The 23,336-nt window shown below is 40.7% G+C and overlaps 2 protein-coding genes across 2 annotated transcripts; both read right to left on the bottom strand.

Annotated features, from left to right (window-relative positions):
- Positions 1-285: 285 nt before the first annotated feature.
- Positions 286-4,578, bottom strand: LOC308378695 (sodium- and chloride-dependent GABA transporter ine-like). The gene is made up of 7 exons (XM_080855660.1): positions 4,488-4,578; positions 4,195-4,307; positions 2,490-2,630; positions 2,253-2,352; positions 1,817-1,917; positions 1,532-1,699; positions 286-1,266 (listed from the first exon to the last, which is right to left on the bottom strand). Exons 1-7 carry the CDS (start codon positions 4,531-4,533, stop codon positions 1,165-1,167), a joined length of 771 nt encoding a protein of 256 aa, XP_080711786.1. The 5' UTR covers positions 4,534-4,578; the 3' UTR covers positions 286-1,164.
- A 153-nt stretch (positions 4,579-4,731) lies between these two features.
- On the bottom strand, positions 4,732-22,940 carry LOC308370191 (sodium-dependent serotonin transporter-like; the record flags this gene model as incomplete). Its single annotated transcript, XM_080844793.1, has 7 exons — positions 4,732-4,839; positions 4,940-5,074; positions 8,648-8,780; positions 9,517-9,721; positions 10,350-10,484; positions 11,101-11,308; positions 22,800-22,940. 7 exons carry the CDS (start codon positions 22,938-22,940, stop codon positions 4,732-4,734), a joined length of 1,065 nt encoding a protein of 354 aa, XP_080700919.1.
- Positions 22,941-23,336: the final 396 nt, after the last annotated feature.

Below are 23,336 nucleotides of genomic sequence, written 5' to 3'. Positions count from 1 at the left end.
GAACAATTGTTGTAGGCCATATAGACACAGGCTCTAAAAAACAGCCTGCTAATCACTTACAATACAAAATAAGTCAGATCAAATAAAACCAAACAAATCTATGATCCTAGTGCATCTAATTAAAAAGTACAGAGATTTAAGAAGCCCTTCACCCAATATGGTCTTTACACATTTTTAGGTATATAAAATTCATGTTGAAGTTAAATTTCAGTTTAAGCAAGGTTGCTAACAAATAACACAGACAACATCAAGAGCGAGGAGAGAGCGCCTTCGGTCACGTCCCGATGAAGAGCTCACATTTGGACTTTGAATAACTTATCTCTTCTTGTAAAACTGTGAAACATGTAATTGCTGCAAAAGAGAAGAGACATTTGAAAACAACATACCTATTCTTCTGTAGTAAAAAACAAAACAACTTATAAAAATCTAAGATAAGATGAGCTTAACTCAAAACTACATAGGTCCATTGAAAGCACTGATATTAATTTATATCTTACCAAAAATCTGCACAGGAGTAATTTATATCGAAATAAATATAAATAAATGTCTGCAGTAACAAATCTGTTGCAAATCTCTGGTATTCAAATCTGTGGTACAAAAGAGGGGCTGGCCTGGCCCCAATCTCTTTGGCTCTTGCTGATTATACATAAAGTAAAGATTTGAACATTTGTTTAAAAATATATTTTTTTCTGTCTATCTTAATTTACCAACTATCCATCGATACCCCGGCAAGCCCACAGAGGTCTGAGCGTACAGTAATAGATTCTCAGTTTGTTCTGAGGTCTGCCTCAGTAGAGCTCCTCTACATCCTCAATTGAGCCTTGATTGAGGTGAAGATGGGAGGATGTACAGTGGGACGCAACAGCATCTACAGTCTCAATGGGGAACAGCAAACAGTCATCCACAGCTGAGGTGTGACCTGAAGCGATACAAAAAGATCTGTAGTGTTCAGTCACACCACCGATTGTCTTCCATCATCTATCAGACCAATAGTGCGGTGGTGTTGGGTGAGGAGGGGAGGGGGAGGAGTACCCCACTTTGCAAGGCGCTCAAACAAACGGATGAAAACTCAAAATGTAAAGTAGTAGCAAAAGGAGTTTGTTTAGAGGGTGATGGTGTTTCAGGATTGACATAGCGGAGAGCCCCCCGGAACAGCCGTCAGCTTCAGAGCTTCACAGCCAGGTCTGGAAGAGACTCACCACTTCCTGACGGGTGGATGGCTGGAACCTTTTCCAAACCAAAGGGAGTGAGTGACCTGCGTACTCTCTGTGTTTTAACAAAAACAAGACAATTGAAATTAGAAATTAGATTTTCAAATACATTTTCTCTCAAGACTTTTATTTAGGGTACAACTATAATATTATAATCAGTGACACATGAAACCTAAAAGATATCGTCACAAATTACACATCGACACAAATCACCAAGATCCTATTGAAGGAATTATGAAGATACTATGCAAGGAAATTATAAAAAATACTGTAGAAACAGAACCAATTATGTATTTATTTATGGTCTGGAGCAAATGTACCTCCATGAAGGTGCCAGGAAGGACCCACAGAGTATGTATGGCTCCCAGCGGGATCCAGATGATGGAGGCCAAGGCGATCATCCAGCCCACGCCTTGAGCCCATGCTGGGTACACATAGTCCTCGTAGCGGGCCGGCCTAAACTGGATGACTGAGAAGACCAGGATCACCTGCAGCACAAGAGCAACACCATCACTATGTTATCCTGGGTCTAGAAGAGCTTTGTACCTATACATGCGTTCAATCCATGAAAGGCAGACTTCAAACTAGGACGTCGTTGTACTTACTCCAATCAAAATTGGGCAGACTATACACCAACAGACTTTGAAGAAGATGGAGGGTGGTTTTCCTGTCATCTCAATAAGACTATCAGAAAGCCTTCTCACACCTGTTGGTAAACAAATTATCAAAAATGTTTTTTTCCTCTGAACCACTGCTCTTTATTTAATAACCAACCAGAGCAATGGGATAGATTTTATCCTGCCAAAATTCTACAAAACATTTAAAATAATCCTTACCCATGGAATATTTCATCCCGTTTCCCAATACACGTTAATAATTGGCAAATAATTCGGATAATTAACTAATTTAGTGTGATGTGACGGTTAGATGTGACAGTTGATGCTTTGTACTGAAACGCTCTCACACCTACACACAACAAGCAGTAACTATGTGACAGTGCTTAAGTGGGCACATTTTTGTATGCCTGAGATGGAGACTCACCAAAAACCACACAGATTGCAATCACTTCAAAAAATGCAAGGAAAATGATGGACACTATAGCAGTGTAGTGGTCCATCAGCTGGAACACGTAGATCCCAGACTGTTTACAAACAGAAAAAGATTTTCATTCAGGGATAATAATTTCAAACACAGCCATCACAAGTATATATTAAATCCATAACTGAAAATGTTAAAGGTATAGATGTGTTCTATGTCAGCCACTGTGATCCCTGTTACCTGCATGACATGAGGAATCCCCAGCAGAAAAGCAGTACTGCAGACCATCAGCACCAGTATCTCCTTAAGTCGGAAGTACTTCAGCAGCGGTTTACCGTAGCCATCCATCAAACTGGTTACCATGACCTCCACCATTGCAAACTGGGGTCACATCAAAATGTCAGGAAAAAACATGCATACTGAATAAAAGTGAAATGGCATCCCTTAGATTTGGCACTCTAACACTAGGGATGGGTATCGTTTGGGTTTTTCCTGATTACGGTGCTATAACGATACTTTTAAAACGATACCCGTGCCTAAACGGTGCCTGAACTGATACTTTAAAAAAAGTACGAAACAACAATTGACGACATTAAAGAAAGGCTATTTGATTTCTTTTATTTCTTCAAATTGAACCATATATTAAATAAATACATTTAATTAAGTAAGTATACTACAAATATAAGTAAATACAAAACACTTGGCTTCAAACTACAGCTTCAAACTTTTTAAATTCAAACTATGAACAATATATGAACTGTTAACAACACTTTACAGTATACTTAAATAAATATAAATAATTACAAAACACACACACACTCTGTACATACACTACAGCTTCAAACTTCAGCAATTTTTTTGCAGATGTATGAGCATATTTGCCTTTGGAGTAGAATTATTATTTAGTTTGCATTTATTTCATGAAATTTCACCATTTTCGGATTTGTTTATACCTATCTTGTTTTTACTCAATCTTGTTATTTGAACACACTGAGTATGTGAACCTGTACTGCCCCTTTTGGAGACTAGGCTTAGTTTTGCTGGCATCTCCGTTTAGTCTTCAGTCTGCGGTCTGATCTGCCTTTGACTCTTGCTTTCTCTCCCCTCTTACCCCCAATTGTTTTGTTGCATTTGCTGCACGTAAATCTTTAAATCTTTTGGTGCGAAATACAGCCACACTTTCCGTCCGTTTTTGGCCACCAGTGGCAGTATTTCAATCGTCTCAGGCACCAAAAGGAAGCACCGAAATCTGCGTTTCGGTGCGGTTGGCACCGGTTTTTGGTGCCCAACCCTATCTAACACCCTGTATTTCATTTTCAGCGAGATCTGCGAGATCTGTGTAGATCCCTTCAGTAGAAAGATCACCGGTATGTTTTCCCATATATCGCCAAAGACGTCATCCCAACCCCGATATCCTGGTGCCAACTCATAAAATGACACAGACTGCCGGAAACACAGTTATCTGATTGAACCGTAGGGGGGTATTCAGCCAAAAATAATTGAGATTAGGCCGTATTGTCCTCAGCTTGTTGGCGCCATGCCTATGATCACTGCAAAGTATGATGTAATCCAAACATTGGTGAATCCTGTAATCCTACAAGCTCAGGGTATCAGTAACTGCTTTATGTACACATTCTTACTCTTACGCCTTCATTTTTTACACAGACTTGGTTAAAAGGAAATATTCCTCAACAGGAAAATGTTGATACCTGTCTCTGTCACAGAAGTTTGCATACAGTAATAAAGATTTTCTGATTCAATTCTGATTCTGATCAATTAGGGGGTCTTCTGTGCTAGTATGATGCTTTGACAAACACAAAAGGGTGTTATTTGACAAGATAGTCCCCTTCGTGTTGGCAGGATTTTCCACAACATCATTCTAGATCTCTTACACTAACAGCATCACAGTGAAGACACAGAATTAGCAACGGCCTATGAGACTCACCTCACTGTCCAGACCCAGGCACAGCAGCATGAAGAAGAAGATGATGGCCCATAGAGGAGCCACAGGCATGGTCACAAAGGCTTGTGGATACACAACAAACACAAGCCCTGGGCCTAGGTGGGAAGAGCAAGCACACAATAAAAACAAACTATAACAGACATATTGAAGAATTTTTTTCAAGCCAATAAGCATGTTGAGTGTGAGAATTTAGAGCTGACCCCTTGAATGTGATCCTAAACTTTAGTGCAGCTATAATGACTGACATCTTAGAGTTGCAAGATAAAAACACATACCGTCCACAGCCAGATCACTAACAGGGATGTTTTGAAGATGTGACATGTAACCAAAAGCTGAGAAAATGACAAAGCCAGCGAGAAGGCTGGTCAGGGAGTTTATGATGGAGATCGCCAAGGTGTCTCTGTGAACAGAGAGAATACTCAAGCAACCCTTTGCACCACAGTCACAAGAAGATGATTATATAGAGAATCAACTCAGCGCTATCTTTTTACAGGAGCTAAGGAAGTACATGACATCCACTCACTTCAGAACATTGTTGTTGAAAGAATTGTAGCTGGACATAGTCATAAGGCCACCAAATCCAATCCCAATGGAATTGAAGATCTGCGCTGCAGCATTGATCCATACCTAGCAACACAAACACATTCACAAACCAATAAAATGCAACACTTATTTATGTACAAAGATTCTGACAAGACTTGACAAGCCCAAAAGCAAAAACATTTACCTCAAGAGACAGCAGCTTGTCCCACACAGGCACAATGAAGAACTTAATGCCTTTAATAGCCCCAGGTAGCTGTACATTGTTGATCAGCAGAGCAAATAGTATTACATAGGGGAAGATAGCAGTGAAGTAAACCACCTGAACATCGGAAGTAGAATGCAAACGCAGAGAGAACGAGAGAGAAAAAAAACACAAAAAGGCAAAATTAGACACTTAAATGCATTGTCATTCTTTTCTAATAATATAACATTTAAAAGCACAAATGTAAAAAAAAAAAATCAATACAGTGCGAGTGTCAGCCTATTGTAACCGTATAGGTGTTGTAGTTTACAAATATTGTGTGTAGTGACTTTTTGATTGCTGTGCTCATAACATTTATTGATTGCTGTGATCTCATATTTACTGTTTGTATTGCTGTGATTGTCTCATTTCGTGCACCGTGTGAAATTGCATGGCATAGACCAGGGTTCACGCTAGACTTTTTCTTGGCCGGACAAATGTCCGACGCTATTCCAGAATATCGGCCATTTGGAATGTCTACCGGACATTATTCACTAATAGCCTAATTAAATAACCACCAAAACTCCAAATGAGAAACGACACAAATTTAAAAAAAAAAATCAGGAGCTTCCAAACACTCAAGTAATTCTGTCAATCTGCAAAACTGATTACTTGGGATGTCACGTTTAGCCATGTGATACACCACTTTCATTTGTGCCACGAGTAGTAGTGGCGTTATCGCAGTGCACTCTCATTGCACTTTGCTGCGGTGTTAGGGACATAGCGGCTCTGTGGTCAGACGACTCGCTATGGTCAACTAAGGCAGATCTTTTTAAATTCATGGAGCCTTTCGTAAAGCCATTTAACTTGCCTGCTCTCTCACAAATGCTACAGAACATTGTGTCTCGACCATCCACCTTTTCCGACCTTAGCCAACGGAATTGCTCGAGCCATTCAGCTTTAAAACTCCTTTTAAGTTTTTTGGCAGGCGCATGTTCTAAATCCGTCGGGGCCTCGGATGATGTACTTGGAGTCGAATAATTTCTTGACGAATCATTAGGCCTATCAAGGCTATTAGTTGTCTTTTTGAAGAACTGACCGAGAGACGTCTGCTTAGCCTTTTTAAAATTTTGTTATTGTTTATTTTAGTGAACAGTTTTTAGCGGGGAAACCAGCCTGCGTGTGTTGCGGAACCTCGACCAGCGCATGTTCCTAATGCAATCCAAATCTGCTTTAGAACTTTTTTTTAATGACATAGCAGGCTGATTATATTCAGGTTTATGTTACAGTTGTTTTGTTGTTTTCATATGTTACTGATTAAATCATAGCCTACATACATATTTTCTACCGGACATTTGGGCCGTTTACATCTTATTATACCGGCCATTCATGCGTTCAATCGGCCAATGTCCGGCCATAGCCGGCTAACGTGAACACTGGCATAGACTACTTGACCTACACAGACTTCCTTGAAGGCTAGTTAATTGCTCAATCATTTGCACCTGGACATACACCTGAACAATTATGAAAGTGATCGAGGAGGGCTATAAGAAGGGGGAGAAGCCTAGAGACTGGGGCCTGGCTGGGACCCGCGGAACCGTGGCGGACGACGGAGGGACCAGGAGAGGGTGACGAGCCGACCGTCCGAACGAAACGAAAGAACCGGGGAGAAGCAGTTTGGCTTATGGAGGAACGGCGGGGACAACGACACTGAGCCGACTGCAACGGATGGAAGCAGTTCAGGACACGCCATCGCCACGGAGAGCTAGATTTGGATGACCAATGCTCAACGTTCCCGAGTAAAGGAACGTAAGCTTTTCTCCCTGTTTTTACATTGCATTTTAATTGTGTACGGGGCTATGCGGATACTCTGTGTAAAGGAAAGTATCTGGTCCATCCAAATCCTCTTACGTTGTTTTATTGCATCGGCTGAGCCTGGATTAATTGCTTTTTATTATGGTTTGTGTGAATGCCTGTTACGAGAAGCCGTGACTGACGTCATTGGGAGTTCCCAGGAGAATCCCAGCATCTTGAGGGGGGGGGGCACTGCCCACGATGTCACGTCAAGCCATCCACACTGCACCTATCTCGGCCGCAGTGACTACAAGTGGAACCCAGCTGTGACAGCTCGAGAATGGATTTCATTGTGGACGTTTAATTATTTGAAAGACTGCTTTTAAAGATACTTTATATCTTCAACATTTTAAAGAACAAAATAAAAGTATTCTAATATTAATTTATGGATTGTGTGGTACTTCTGTGTCCTGGGCATTCCTAAATTTAACGAGGGAGTCATACGGCTGACACGAGTGCTTGTGATGGAGAGGCCTGTAGAACCTGGTAATGTAATAATTTCCCGATAATGTAATAACTCCCGATAATGTAATACAAATTCCTTCATAAGTCCCTAAAACATGTAATAAAACCTGATAATGTAATTGTGGGATAAAAAATATATGTTTCACATTTAATTAAGTAGGTTAGTATAGGATTCCATAGGATAACATAAATTGAATTGGTAACTTAGTGTGGCCATGTATTCTGTTTGACCTGTTGGGTAAGGTTTGATGAGCTAAGAGAGTTAGTCAAGACTTGGGGTAAGGGGATCCTATGTCAATAGTCTTATCTATAGTGGAGGACAAGGTGGCCACAGTGTATTAGTCTGAGGGAGGGGTTTTAGGTATAAGAGCTCAGTTTGCCCAGAGACTGATGGGCATTGTTGTGGGACATTTCATGAACATGGATGGCTTGTAACAATGCTCCCGATAACGTTAATAAATCTGCAGTACCACTCCAGTTGTCTGTAAGTAATTTTGATAATACCCCGATAATGTAATAAAGTGCATTTCCCAATAATTTTGCAGAACCTGATAATGTAATAATTACCTGATATTGTAATAACTTTGGTTGGTGCTGTAGCATCAGGTCTCCAGTTTCAGAGGTCCAAACAGTGAAGCTGTCCAGAGACCTGCTGCTTCACTATTAGCAGATACAGTATATATTTTATATGATTGCGAATGCACAATTTTTACAATGGTGAAAGGGATATTCAGTGGTAATCAACTAATAGAGAAAAAATAAGAACATTTTGGTATGTTATAGACCGGCAGCTAATGGGCACATACTGTACCAGGCCAATCAAATCGTCTTTTGTCATTCGTCAGTCGCTCGGATTGGTTGTAGCGCCATTCCTATTGCGTGGCATTGCGTGCAGAGGCAACTTAACAGACAACCGTTAATCCCGCCCACACTGAAAATCGTGTTGGCCAGACCCTTGTACAGCTTCTTGCTGTACAGGTTTGGCTTGCGAGGCTAAAGGCCTATACCATTGGGATCAAAATATGAGCTAAACAATAGTGGGTGGTTGTCTACACAGCATCACTACTTGGTCTGAATAACTGGTGTCCCAACATTTCAGCACTGACCAAAGTTTTTACAATATCAGGAATTTATTACATTATCAGGTTCTGCAAAATTGAGGCTAACCTGATAATGTAATAACTTCCAATTAATTACATTTTATTACATTATTGGTATGGCGATTGTTACATTATTGGGAAATGCACTTTATTACATTATTGGGATATTATTACATTATCAGGTTGTATTACACCTTTTAGGGACTTATGAGGGATTTTTTATTACATTATCAGGGTTATTACGTTATCAGGAAATTATTACATTATCAGGTTCTACAAGGCCTCCTGTTACCTTCCCAGTAGACTTGACCCCTTTGAAGATGCAGAGGTAGACGATGATCCAGGACAAAAGCAGCAGCAGAAAGAGCTCCCATCTGAGGGTCCCAGCCTGCTCTAACCCCGGCGTCCGCTCCAGCACTTTATGACTGACAACACAAAACACAGCCGTGACAGGCAGTGGCCCGACAGCCAGGGCATCTCCCCACGTCCAACCCTGGCTTTGAGGAGCTCTTGGCGGAGGCCTCTTACGGGATCACTCTGAAGGCTGACAGACGCCTCTGGAAAAAATAGATTTCCCTATGTGTATTAGCTGACCTAGACAGCCCCACTGCCCGTCATGACAGTTGTGTAGTTTTCTTTACTGGGCTTTAATGGGTTTTTCCAAAGTAAAACAAAATGAGGAAAATATATATTTAAACACCCATCTGTCAGTCCATCTAACTTACCAGGTGACAGTATATGTAATTAAGTCCAAAGTTTGAAGAGATAACCATTTTATAATGACCATTTATCGGAAATCCCAACAATCTAATCTATAGTCAGTCAGTCAAATATGAACTCATGACTAAAGCTGTATCTCTTCTAGTACCGTCATGCACACGTCTGAACTGGTTAATTTTTTGCAGTTAACACATGACCTCGTTCCCCCACTGAACTTTCATTCTTTCGAAACAGTATTCCTAACACGTTTTGTAATGGTGTCATATAAGTGGCCACACGTTAAGTGTGGACACGGCTCAAAGCTTGGAGACACTGCTTGAGACCTCTGTCATAAAGTGACAAATGGATAACTCGCATAACCGACCTAACTAAGACTTTACTTTAAAAACTTTCCATTCCGAACAAATCCCAGAAACAGAGCATAGCATTCAAAGGACGTACTTAAAGAACTGCTGACTGGCTGTGGTGGAGTAGGAGCTGTTGGTGACATGGTCGGTGCAGTTGGGCTGGTTCCAGGTGTTATTACAGCCCTGCCAGGGCAGAGGACTCTGAAAGGAGCTGAAGAGATAGTAGAGCGCCCAGGTGATGATGACGTTGTAGTATGTACACATGATGAAGGAGATGGCTACAGTTGCCATGCCAACACCTCAAGATCAAAAAGAGGGAAGACAATATGAACCAGCACAACATATACACATGTCTGAGCAAAACCTGAAATGACAAACTCTTTGGATCAACTACTTAAACAGAAATCGCTGACGCTCACAAATGCAATGCAATGTCCTCCACCCAATGGTCATATTCCTATTCCAAATAGGTTTCTCATAACCTTTTTTGCTGATGAGTTTATAGCCTACTTTGTACTTATGGTTAATGAATTAATATGGTCGGGCCTACCATTTAGCCTTTATGTACTTTGGGATAGTAAGTTACATTATAAATAGAACAGACATGTGCCTAACATCCAAAGAAGGGAACAATACAAAGGCAATTATTGATCAAATGATTTACCTTTTAACTTTAATAAAATAAAATAGTTCTGTTCAAATATAAAAACAATGTTAAAGAAAAGCTATGCAACCGCGGATAGACATCTGTTTTTTATGATTGTTGGTGGTTGGGGGGCAGGCACATTGTTTTCTCATTGCCACTGGGGGGCCTGCCATGTCAAGTTTGGGAACCGCTGCTTTAAGCAGTTCATTAAACACAAATTACTAGAGCTGACAAAAGCCATGCAATGACCTCCATAATTCCATCCCAGTCTTCATATTTACCTTTAAGCAGTGGACATACTTTCTCCAGGACATGAACAGGACCCTTCCTCAGGTACTGGCCCACTATAAGCTCCATGTAGAGCAGTGGAATTCCCAGAACCACCAGCATGAACAGGTAAGGAACCAGGAAAGCCCCTGAGAGAGACTCAGTTTACAGACATCTGACACACACTATCAGCAAAATGGATAAGCTACATGACATTCCCCTGGTTCCCAAAACTGACTAAAAAAAGATATTCATTCATCAGCATTTTTACAAGACATTTACATTCCTTATTCTTAGCAGTGTTATTGTTACATTTTAAAAGTAAAGCATTTACAGACGTGCTCTTTCCCCTGTTTTTAGTGGTATCTTATTTTTTTTAGTCTTTCACTCAAGTTGATTCATGTTTTAACAGTCATGTAACTTTAGCTGAGAGCTTCTTAAAATAATCATATGATCCAACAAGTCATTTTTGACATTTGCTCCAACATGTATGCACTTGTTGGCATTTGATCCAACATGTATGCACTTTGTTATTGTTATTAATCAAATATTTTGTACTTTTTGAAATCATCTATAAAACTTTCCTTGAATGGCACAGACAGATAAATCAAACTGACACTAACAAACACCCTAACCCTGAGCCTTTTCAGTATCACTCTACTTTAAATGGAAATAGGGTTAATGACAATCCAAACTACATAAATCACAGATTCTAGTTAGGGAAAACAAACTGATAGTATCCTCATTTTAAAGAGTAGCTCTTACCTCCTCCACTTCTGTAACACAAGTAGGGGAACCTCCACACATTGCCTAGACCCACAGCATTCCCAATCCCAGCTAGGGTGAACTCTATCTGTTTGCTCCATGTTGGTCTGTCTGGTTGCAGAGCCATGTTGTCAATGCGTCTTCCCCTTTGCTTCTCTGCACCGAACGCCCTTCGGGAGGGGGAGTGTGGGTGGCAGCTTTCCCCTGACTATATGAGAAGCTAGTCATGTAATCACCATTCATCAACATTAATGATTACCTGGGTATAGTGTACAGAAATCTGGTGAGGAGGGCTTTAACATCTATAAATCACTATGACAGTGCTATGACTAAGCATTTCTATTTCATATTACATAAAATTACAAAAATATACAAGTATGTATAAAAGGAAAAGACAGTTCAGGTAGTAACTCCTATGAACAGAGCAGAGGTAGGTAAACAGAAGGTAGAAGTAGATCCACCCCAGGACACATTTACAGATCTCTTAAAAAACAGTTAGAAAACATTTCCTAAAAAAAAAAAACAGATGTGTCAGAAAAATGTCCCTCTTCATCTGATTAAACTTCTGAGGTTAAATATGAAGAACATAGATGTTTAAAGAGTAACATTCAAGGATTTAAAAAGGGACAGAGAAGGACAAATCATCTGTTTTGTAAGAAGCCTTTGGTGCTGCTATACAAGGAAATGTAACATACTGTGTGCTGCATTGGATCCACTCCTACTTCCAAGTCCCAAACACCCTGATTATTAAAAATGGTAACAAAAACACAAATATTTAACAGAGTACCTGATGACTGCTTTGGAAAGTTAAGATCTTGGATTTTTCTTGTCACAGACACCAAAAGTTCATCGGTTTACATTTCCAGCCGCTCACACAAAAACATAACTTCCTGGCCTCCTGATCATTAGTCACTAAGCTGCCGCCTACATTTTCTTTCAAAATTTGATGTGTGGTCCTATTCAGGTTAGGACCAAAACATAGAGTACATTTGTATAGACTTGTTGCACCGATGTTAATGAAAATACAGTTGTTAGTTAAAAACTAAAATGCTTCTGTTGGGAGAAATCTGAAAAGTAATTTGCTGTTTTCCTAATAAATAGTTATGGATTTTCTGAAACAAACTCATAATTTTCTGGTCACAAATTATAAATGGTATGTTATTGGCAGTGTTCACGTTAGCCGGCTATGGCCGGACATTGGCCGATTGAACGCATGAATGGCCGGTATAATAAGATGTAAACGGCCCAAATGTCCGGTAGAAAATATGTATGTAGGCTATGATTTAATCAGTAACATATGAAAACAACAAAACAACTGTAACATAAACCTGAATATAATCAGCCTGCTATGTCATTAAAAAAAAGTTCTAAAGCAGATTTGGATTGCATTAGGAACATGCGCTGGTCGAGGTTCCGCAACACACGCAGGCTGGTTTCCCCGCTAAAAACTGTTCACTAAAATAAACAATAACAAAATTTTAAAAAGGCTAAGCAGACGTCTCTCGGTCAGTTCTTCAAAAAGACAACTAATAGCCTTGATAGGCCTAATGATTCGTCAAGAAATTATTCGACTCCAAGTACATCATCCGAGGCCCCGACGGATTTAGAACATGCGCCTGCCAAAAAACTTAAAAGGAGTTTTAAAGCTGAATGGCTCGAGCAATTCCGTTGGCTAAGGTCGGAAAAGGTGGATGGTCGAGACACAATGTTCTGTAGCATTTGTGAGAGAGCAGGCAAGTTAAATGGCTTTACGAAAGGCTCCATGAATTTAAAAAGATCTGCCTTAGTTGACCATAGCGAGTCGTCTGACCACAGAGCCGCTATGTCCCTAACACCGCAGCAAAGTGCAATGAGAGTGCACTGCGATAACGCCACTACTACTCGTGGCACAAATGAAAGTGGTGTATCACATGGCTAAACGTGACATCCCAAGTAATCAGTTTTGCAGATTGACAGAATTACTTGAGTGTTTGGAAGCTCCTGATTTTTTTTTTAAATTTGTGTCGTTTCTCATTTGGAGTTTTGGTGGTTATTTAATTAGGCTATTAGTGAATAATGTCCGGTAGACATTCCAAATGGCCGATATTCTGGAATAGCGTCGGACATTTGTCCGGCCAAGAAAAAGTCTAGCGTGAACCCTGGTTATTGGTATCCTAGTATCAACAAGTAAGGCCTTGTTTTCTGTGACCTGGAGGAAATTCATAGCAATAAAGATAAAGAAAATGCTTTCAGTGTACTTGTTTTGACCTTATCAGCACCTCTAACCCCCTATAGGCCAGATTCCAGCAAACACTATTACATGTCTTTCCATAATATTCTTTTGAAAGAGCATTCAAGGCTATGAGCTTCATGGTTGGATCCTTCACTCCCCGCCTGACTGAAAACAATAGATTATTCCTATTGCCAGTTGTATGTACGTACATACTGTGGATCATTTAATCAAATGGTTGACACTTTCTGCATTATCACACTTCTTAAAGCCCGACAGCAAAAAAGAGTGAGAATCTGATTCTCTGAGATCTGGTGAGCAGTCCTCCTCCACAAAAGCTCCCTTCTTTTCAGGAGACATTATGTTGCCACAAATCTCATGTGCTGGCTGTACTGTGCTGTGTTATTTTTCAAACTTGAAAAACGTCTCATAATTCTGCAGACCTAGTGCAAGGTCACCTCGGGGCAGCCTTGTGGAACCATTTCTGGCCTCAGAAGTGAAGACACTTAAATTCCACTCAGTCTTAACATCATGTGGACAGCCCTCACAGAACCGTAAAGAAACCTTCACACATGTTTTTTTTCCATCCCACTAGTTTGTTACATATATCCAGATAAAGTTCTGATAAGCAATGACAGACTACATCATAATATGTAATACAAACCACACCCTCACCATATGGTCATAGATGTCAAAAAACACTGCAAAGCTGTAACGCTACCGCCACCTACTGTCAACTGCATGTACATTTCACTCTTACTCTCCACTTTCCCAATGGAGGTGTGAGGCTCAGAGCTGGGGGTGAACTAACACCTTAATTCATTACTTAAGATATTAACAGCTTATCTATACAAATAAATATTTTCCCAAACATTTCAACTGGAAATGACCAACCACATCTTTCATTTACTAAAATGTGTCCATCTAGCCACCCACGTTCAGCACAGCTAACATTTATTACATACTGTACATCTTTTGTCCACACAGAATCAACTGATTTCGTCCTGGGACCCAAATTGCCAGTTAATGGTTGAAAATCTACAGTTACTCAACAAAGTACATGATTAGTCCGATCAGTCCCCAAGTAACCAACAACAGAGTATGTTGGACACTGGGTTTCTTCATTCACCCCCACACACGCCGGCTGCACTTAGAAGTGTCTGATTGATGCTATTAAGCACCAATGCACTGTGGGGCCATTGATTATGACTGCACTGCAGGGCAAATGCAAAACCATGCAACATTCCATTCTAATGCCCACAAGACCCTTTTCTCTGAGGATGGTGCTGGGATGTCCTATTTCCCTTCGTGCCTTACAACTTCCAACACGTCTGGATCACTTCCGCCTCGAATTTCGGATGTCACAAGACCTAGTTGTTCTTTTTGTCACATGATAAAAAACAAGCTCGTTGTGCGTTCCTGTTCAGTAAACCTTTACCCCATACATACGCTTCCCTTAAAGAAGAGAAATTACGACTTCTGATGATAATAGTGATGCAGAGATTATCTAGGTCTGATAATATTCATTTTTAGCAAATAAAGGCAACTACTTCCTGCATTAGCCTCTAATGATATCATTGTGAGAGTCAACAGATGATTCTACTCAGGCAGACAGACTAATTCCTTTTACTTTCATGTGTTGATTAAATAGCAGGAGCATCCCAAAAATGGATGGCCCAACCTGTTTAATAGGGTACCATTTTAATGTGTGACAATAAAACATTGACTGGCTGCTAGCGATAGAGCTATGACCTTATTTGTGAGCCTGCTATCCACAGTGGAATTGTATAAATATTAATTTAGGGTTTGTCCATGACCAGATGTGTAGTCATCTTGAGGTGTTTAAAGCTCACGATAAGAAGCTTGTTCATGTATGTGTTGTTTGGAATTTCTCTCATGAGTGTGTTCTTTGGCGTATTTGTGTCGTACACTGCGTACGCCCTGTTTTATAAATCTGGCCTACCAGTTATAAAACTTCTTTTACACACTGTTGCCCATGTGTGTTATGAACCCGAATCACTTTGCTGCACCATAATATGTCCATCCCTCCTTTCTCTCCTTATTTTGTCCTGAGAAAGATGCAGGAGGATGACAACCTAGGTTCAGAAAAAAAGATACACGCCTACTGCAGTCGGAAGACGTCAAATTCAGTCTGTAGACCCAGGACTATTCCAGTGTACCTAAAGTAGGGTATCATCTGTGAGTACTCTGCTCTCAAGGTTTATCCATAACAGACTCTCCCTCTTTACATTGTCTTAAAGATCGTCAATTACAATTTGCTAAATCACTAGTTCTTACAAAATGATAAAGATCAGTGGAGATTACAGACTTCTTGAAATCATACATAAATCTAGTCATCTTGAAAGTCTCAAAGCACTCCAAAGTGAAACACAAGGTGCATTTTTGAGCACCATTTGGAAGGTATTAAAATGAATTGAAGTTACAGACTAATAGCTATAGTCCATGGGCCAGACAACATATTGGTACCATCTGAGGGGGCAAAACTTTACCTATGCTAAGTTGTTTGTAGGACTGATATAAGTCTATTAATATATGATAACCCTTGCACATAAGCAGCTTTTCATATTTTTGGGCTATATAACCGTTTTCACTGATCAGCGCTTTAGCTAAATTTCCCCAAATCACACATGTGCTAATATAATCTTAACAGTGATATTATTTTGGTCATTATCTCAATTATTTGTAAATTATCAAAAGTCAAATGTTGCAACTATTGGAAAAAATAAGTTTGATTTTGATTAAGGTTAAACTGTACAGCCATTTAAGCCTTTGTCACGCATATTAGGATAATGTCCCGCTTTTTCATCGGTCTGCCCTTCCTTAACGCCTCTTTTCCACACCCTGCTCCCTATTAATTTATGAAGACTCTAATTGACCTGTCGCTAAGCGCCGCCCTTAGAACGCAGATGAACCAATAACATTCCAGCCTGAACTGGACTCGGACATCGGCTCCGATAACTCCATTGAAAACAACAGGGAGGAGACATGTTACAATAATTTAATGATCGATTGATGTTGCTTATGAAAAAAAAAAAAACATGGTCAAACGATGTGCTTGGGGTACATGTAACACCGACAGTAGGTATCCCGATAGGCTGCAGAATGGGGTATATTTCATCCCTTTCCCCAAGCCACAACGGGACAAAAACAAGTGTGTAATTGTGGTAATGTAGTTTCAACATAAATGGCCAAACGATGTGCATGGGGTAGATAAAACACTGATACGAGTTATCGTGAGAAGATAGGCAATGGGGTATATTGTATCTCATTTCCTAAACGAAAACAAGACCGGTCCAAAATATCTCCGGTGGATTAAGCTGTGTGACAGATCACACAGTGAACTATACGTTCATTAGCTTTCGGCCATACTCTTGTTAGAATGTCCCTTTGCTAAAGCAATCAACTAAGCCTACATGATAAAAGGCATAGGCCTACTCATTATTCACAGTACCTGCTTACTTTCACCACTGATGTTATGCTAGGCTTAGGCAAGTTATCTCTGGTTCAAATTAGCTAACGTTAATGTCAATAGCTGCGCTAGCGTAACTTTGTCAGTTATGGGACAGTTTATTAAACAAACGATAGGTTAAATAATGGATTAACATGACAACGTGAACGAAACACACGCATGCCGGTAATTAAAAAGGTTACATTAACAAGCTAGCTAGACAGTTAGGACCATAGCCTATGGTTAGGACACTGTCCTGTCAGGGGCAGGTTCCTGCTAGTTAATAAACGTAGGTGTACATCTCGGTGCCTTCCAGATTAGTTAAATTAACTGACTGTGAATTCATTGTATCTTTCCCATGCGATGCATGAACAATGCTGGTATTGGATGTATTTGTCTGCAATCGCGATGACCGTGAGTTGAGGCTTCTCCCTCTTGCATTGAGCTCTGCAAATTTAAGCTTGTTATCCACCATATCGAGTTTTAAATTGTATACATATCCCTCCATTGCATATTTAAGTCCCTTTTGAAGGCTTCTAGGCGAAATCAGGTCCTTTTGTCTCCAAAAGTTGTCTAGAGCCTCTTGGGATATAGTTTTGTCACTGATAGCTGCCATTGTAAACTCTAGTAAGCTCTGATAGAGTGTCCGATTTAGCAGCTGTCACAATGGGGGGCGGGGCTTAGCGATAGGTCAATTGCATTTATAAGCCAGGATGGGGTCCTCTCATTCTGCCAGTGGCGAATGTGATCTACTTCATTTGCCTGATACTTACACTCTTAGAAAAAAGGGTTTATGTGATTCTTTATAGAACCACAGGAGTTCTTAGCCAAGGAGATAGACTTTTTTGCCTAAAAAAGGTTGCCATTTCATGCATGCAAGGGTTATGTGGAAGCGTTTATTATGGAACCTTTCTGAAGAAGCTGATTCTGCACTTCTGCTCATTCATAATCATTACCTTTGTGGTCTGCATATCAAAACATAAAGTGAACTGCATATCAAAATAACAAACTTCTAGATATAGCTAACATCTGACCGGTTAACACCCACAGACATTTACTAGGAACACCCGTGGGCGTTAACCGGTCAGTTGTTAGCTAGAATCTAGAAGTTTGTTGTCTCTGAATAATGGTAGCAGCAGCTGAAAACGTTCTCAGTCAGAAAAAGCCACGAAACCTAGGACAAGCCAAGCAAGCAGTTCTAAAGGATGATCCTAGTGGCTGAGAGCCGACGGCTTCACATGAGTGATGTCTTGGCTCTTCTCCATGGTGATGGATCTCTGTGCAACACCAATAAAGGTGCTCTGGCGAAAGAGCTGGAGAAAAGCGTTGCCCCTGTAGACGTTATCCCAGAACCATCAACAACCATCATTGATGGGATGAGCTTGGTGTAGCAGATGAAAGGGGATGACAAGACTTTCACTCAGCTGGCAGAATCAGCCCTAGCCAAGGTCCTCCATGATTGAGCCAAGAGCATTGATGTTGTGAATGATGTCTATAAGGAGACATCCATAAAGATGCGGAAAGAGCCAACAGAGGTCCAGACCTAGGCATTCAGTTCAAGAACATAACACCGGGTCACAACATCCAACAATGCAGTTCCTCCAACAAGGCAAGTCTAATCAAATTCTTGGTCGATGAATGGAAGGGACCCAAACACAGAGGAAAAACTCCAGAACAAGGCATGTATGACACATGTGATGAACTATTGGAGGAGGTAACAAAGCTCAGATCTTCCCAGGAAGAAGCTGACACTCGCATGCTGTTACTTACTAGTCTGGCTACAAAGCAGTTGTCAATCACTAGGAAGAGGTGTCTCTGAGGCCTTGCTTGGCATGCATGCCTTCAATAGTTTTGCAATATGGAGGCGGTCTCTAAGACCCAACCCTCCGTGCCGGATTCCAAGGAAAGTGGGTGGACCACAGACGATGATGGGAAGTTGGTGATTGAGTGGACATGTCTCACCAGATATGTGAAAACTGCAAACCTGTTCTGATCAACCCAGTGAGAAAGAACCCACTGTCGAGTGAACAGACTCCTAGGTTGAGGGTGTGGACCTAATATATCCCAATATGTACAGTTCTAATTCTAGTTAATCTAACAGGCAATGTTAAATAGCCCTTCTATTCAAACCATCAGTATTGTTGTTACAAAGAACATGCCAATTGATGTTAAAGAAGCATTCCGGATCAATTGCTATTCGCTAACGATATGCTAGCGGCTAAAACTAACGAAATCTCTTGAAATGTGCTGACTTTGACATTATGACAAACTAGTTACTCAACAACTGTCCTAACACAGTCAAACATCAAGCAAGTGCAACACAAGACAAGCAAGACGGCAAATAAGCTACTTACTAGTTCGGCAGACAGTAGAAAGCCGGGCGGCGTCAGGCAATCCTACATTTAGCAGTTATATGCCTATGGACCCAGGTATTGCAATGGCACAGAGACGATTCTCCATATTAAAAGTCATTGTAGCGCCCCAATTCTTTTCCAGCTGTTATTTTAAGGTAAAATTGCTAATCCTAACCCTAATCCTGAAGTATAATTGTTGCATACTGTTACTTTAAGTGAGCATGTTCAAGTGTAGCATGTGTTCAGGTGTAACATCATCTGGACATATGCACTGTCAGACCACTAATTAAACAGTTTTACATGTAATGTACGTTTTGAAGGACTGGTAATACGAAAAATAAAACAAAACTTTTTTACATGCCACAACATTGTTTGCCTGTATCATGTGTAGTTATCATCATAATTATTGTGGCCTAGTGGTCTAGGTTAATTAAATACAAACTGAGGGACTACTATTTAGTTAAATTTAACTTAATATTGTATTTGAAGAGAGAACCACAAAATATTATTATTTGAAACTGCAAATTTCGCAAAAGTAGACTATATATCCTTATAAAATTGACAATGTGAACTTTTAAGTACATAGGACTATTCTACTAATAGTTAACATTCTTTTCCTCGCACCCGAAAACACATTTATATATTTTTTTGAAGTAGAGCGCACCTATCCCTACAAGTACATAGGAGGCCATTAAAAGTATTTATTGGCGAGTTTATTTCAATGGAGATGAGTTAATAGTATAATGGTACAGTTATACAAGATGACTGGAGCATTCATCTTTCCAGTTAGCCTGATATGAGTGAAAACCACTCAAAAGCTGCCACTCTGAAAGGGTTATCACATCAAAACATAATCTAGGGATGTATAACATTTAAAAAATAGCAACTAGACTTTGCCCACCCAGATGGTACCGATATGTGAAATTTCAGGTCCGGGCCCATGGACTACTATCGTTGCAGTGTTGTCGCACTTTACTTCCTGACAATAGATGGGACGGATGCTTTCAATAGAACAGCCACACAGTAACTTTCTGCTAAACATTGTTTGTTTAGACCATACAATTAAAGACCATACAATTAAAACAACAAAACTATCATTATCACAAGTGATTTGTTATCAAGAGCTGTTATGTTGAGGAGAGCTGTTTTATTATGTGAAGTAGTAGAGCCTAGGGCCAGTTTGACAGCTGCACAGTCATCTATTTGAATGTGCCACTTCCTTGTTTCTGAGATTTAATCTGAAACTAATTCTAATGTAATGCAGGGAAAGTTCATGTGACAAACACACTAAGCTTTTCTGGCTCGCCGTTGGGGGCAAAGGAGCTACTGTATATGAGTTAAACACACAATTTCCTCCTTTCCCCACCTATGCTGCCATCCTCATGAAATTAAATATTTAGGGTTTGTGTGATCGCTCTCTTCTGAGCTCTCTGCATAACCGGACATCAGAAACATTTTCAGCACATTGGTCACATAATGTTCGGGCACTAAAGCAGACATTCAGATTATATTGAATTAGTTATATAAGATATACAAACAGCTATCAAGGTTTTAGAGGACTCTATAGCCCCTTATACATGCGTCAATGTAAAGCTGTTACATCGCGTCTACCACGATAGAAACTCGCGAACGTGTTACAATTGCCTCATGTATAAGGGGTCTAGATGTAAACCGTTAGTTTTTCCGCCGATCGTCTGAAGCTTTCGAGAGAGGTGGTTTACCACGTTCGTTCGGCTTAGAAAAGGGCGTGTAAAATCAGGCCGATGTGTCATGGGGGAGGCCGTGCGTGACTGGGGGGAGACGGTGACAGGAGGCTAGAAAGTTAGAGGCTAGAAAGTTCACTCCATCATCTCTTTGAAATTCCTTATTCCATGAGTGGTAGGCTACAATGTGACTGGGTGTTTTAAAATATAACTAATAGCCTAAGGAAACAAAATAACCCAGGAAGTTTCATCTTCGAGACGTTAAGGCTTCTTCCAATACTGACAGCTGACTCATAGCTTGCAGGTTTGCGGGAGACGCGACATTTGAGGGATGTCACTTAATTTAAACCTTTTTTGCTTCCGTTAGTGTGTGTGTGTGATAGAGACAGAGAGGACTCAGTAAAACATCGGAAAACACCGTGTCTCGTAAGCCTTAAGCTATCAATCACCCCCACAATGAAATATGCCATTACAGTCGCGACAAACTTCTTGGCATTGTGGTGCGCCCAAAACGCAAGCTATAAACGTAGCCATCCTAATGTAACCAAAATATACCTCTGCTGATATGCCTAACCTTCGTTCTATTTAGAATTTGTCTTAAGCACTATGCAGGAATAAAATAGCATCTACAGTGTCAGGATTCAGGCGAGAGCGCCTGGCTTCTATAACGCGCCCTGCTGCACTGAAGGAGCGCTCACTCGCAGCACCTGTTGCTGGAACGCATATAATTCGTTTTGCAAGGTGCTGTAGTCGTGGGAACGACTGGCCTGGTTTCTCCCAAAAGGAAAGTAGATTTTCCTCTGCTGATCCCGCGTCTATATGGAAGTTTGTAGAGAGATTGCCGGGGAGTAAAATGCTCCCTTTCCTTTACGTCTGCTGCTGGCTAGTAATACAGACAGCCGGAAAGGTTAATAAACGGAACGAAATAGCTACACATTACACACGCTATGTTTTAATAAAAGCCACGTTACTCACATACTGGTTAACACTGTTTGTTACAGCACATAAATGTTTGTCGCTACATCCAAACTGCGTCACCATTGTCCCTCCCTGTGCTCCAGCCGCACCATTTTGCTTGCAATGTGAATCATTTAATTTAAATAGCCTATGCTTATTGGCATTTGTTGCACCTTAATCATTTTCTACAAACATGATATGCTATGTATGGTGTAGTAGACTGAGACTCTTCACTACTGCACAAAAACTAGACACGTTTGAAAAACTAGACGTTTGCAATGAAGTAGGTTAAACAACTTTCGCCAATATCTCCGTAAGGGAGATGGGTTATGTGCTCAAATTTCCTGGGATCAAAGAAGACGTTAGTATTCATGTGCAAACTAAAAATCACGTCTCAGGATTGCTGCGCATGCAAGTTATTTCGGGTGTCTCAACTGTAACTAATACCACTGTCATATAATTATGAGTCCAGTAAAAGACGGAGCAAACACAGTTTTCTACCGTTGTTGAAAAACATCCACGTGTAGACTCGTTTTCTTTCCATCCGAGAGTGGTTATTCAAAGAAAATATTAAGAACTATATGCTGATAGAAAGAAGGGAACTTTAAGCCACTACACTGCCTGTGCCCGATGCGGATCCACGTTGATGTTGTTAGTAAACAAACCAGGTGGGAGCACATCTCCGTGGTCTTTGCGCATGCCCGAGGCAATGTAACAGCTTCACATTTTGCACATGTATACAGGTAACGACAAGAGCCGTTTCCCTTGAAAATCTTCACACCTACACGCGAATACGATACGATAAACTGATCTGATCTCAGTGGCACATGTATAAGGCCCTTATGACTGACTCATCCTCCCTCTGTCAACTATCAAGAAAGTACCTTGGAGTATGGCTGCCCACAAACGTCCTGCAATATATCTCTATATAGAAAGATGCGCTTGTCGCTCTCCTGGACATCTTCTAGAGAAGGATCACATGAACTTGAGTGCAGATTCTCACTCACCTCGCTTCCATGGCTGAGGTCCGGCCATCCCCTCAGTGGTTCCAAGGAGCCATTGGCCTCCTTAGAATCACTTGTTTCTTTATCTGCCATCTTCCTTTCCATAAGGGCCTGAAGTTCGGCTTGGGCATCACTCCCTGCCATCATGACTAGAAAACAAAAATAAGATGGGAATTTTGTTTAAGTGATTTATTATGCGATCTCCCACTGACTACCTGCCCTGCCAGTCTTGGCAGTCTATCACTCAAAAGAACATTTAACCCCCCAGGCACTGTTCACTAGCCTGGCCATTACCAGCCTGTGACTCCATTTTTTTTCCGTCAGTCAGTCTGGCCTAACCCCGTTCATTTTCGTTTCCGAGATGGGCGGGTGCTTAGCTTGAGGTTTAAAATCACAGCTCTGAACTGTTCGCTGATTGGTGCGGTTGGATTTTAAGTCCTGGAGACGATTGTCAACGGGGTTGGGCCAGACTGAGTATGAGCTTGAAATCAATTCAGGCGGACTGTTCACACCCAACCTGCCACTTGTTTTTTCCAGATT

This window comes from Sprattus sprattus (assembly GCF_963457725.1).
Source record: "Sprattus sprattus genome assembly, chromosome: 1".
Lineage (NCBI taxonomy): Eukaryota > Metazoa > Chordata > Actinopteri > Clupeiformes > Clupeidae > Sprattus > Sprattus sprattus.
This window is presented reverse-complemented; position numbering and strand designations above follow the sequence as displayed.

What these genes read in the sequence shown, in the direction of transcription:
- LOC308378695 (XM_080855660.1), bottom strand. Translation starts at nt 4,533, where the DNA reads ATGTCACATCTTCAAAACATCCCTGTTAGTGATCTGGCTGTGGACG. An exon ending in TAGTGATCTGGCTGTGGACG is followed by an intron (nt 4,308 to 4,487) that starts GTATGTGTTTTT and finishes CTTCCCACCTAG; the next exon opens with GCCCAGGGCTTGTGTTTGTT. An exon ending in GGATTCCTCATGTCATGCAG is followed by an intron (nt 2,353 to 2,489) that starts GTAACAGGGATC and finishes GTTTGTAAACAG; the next exon opens with TCTGGGATCTACGTGTTCCA.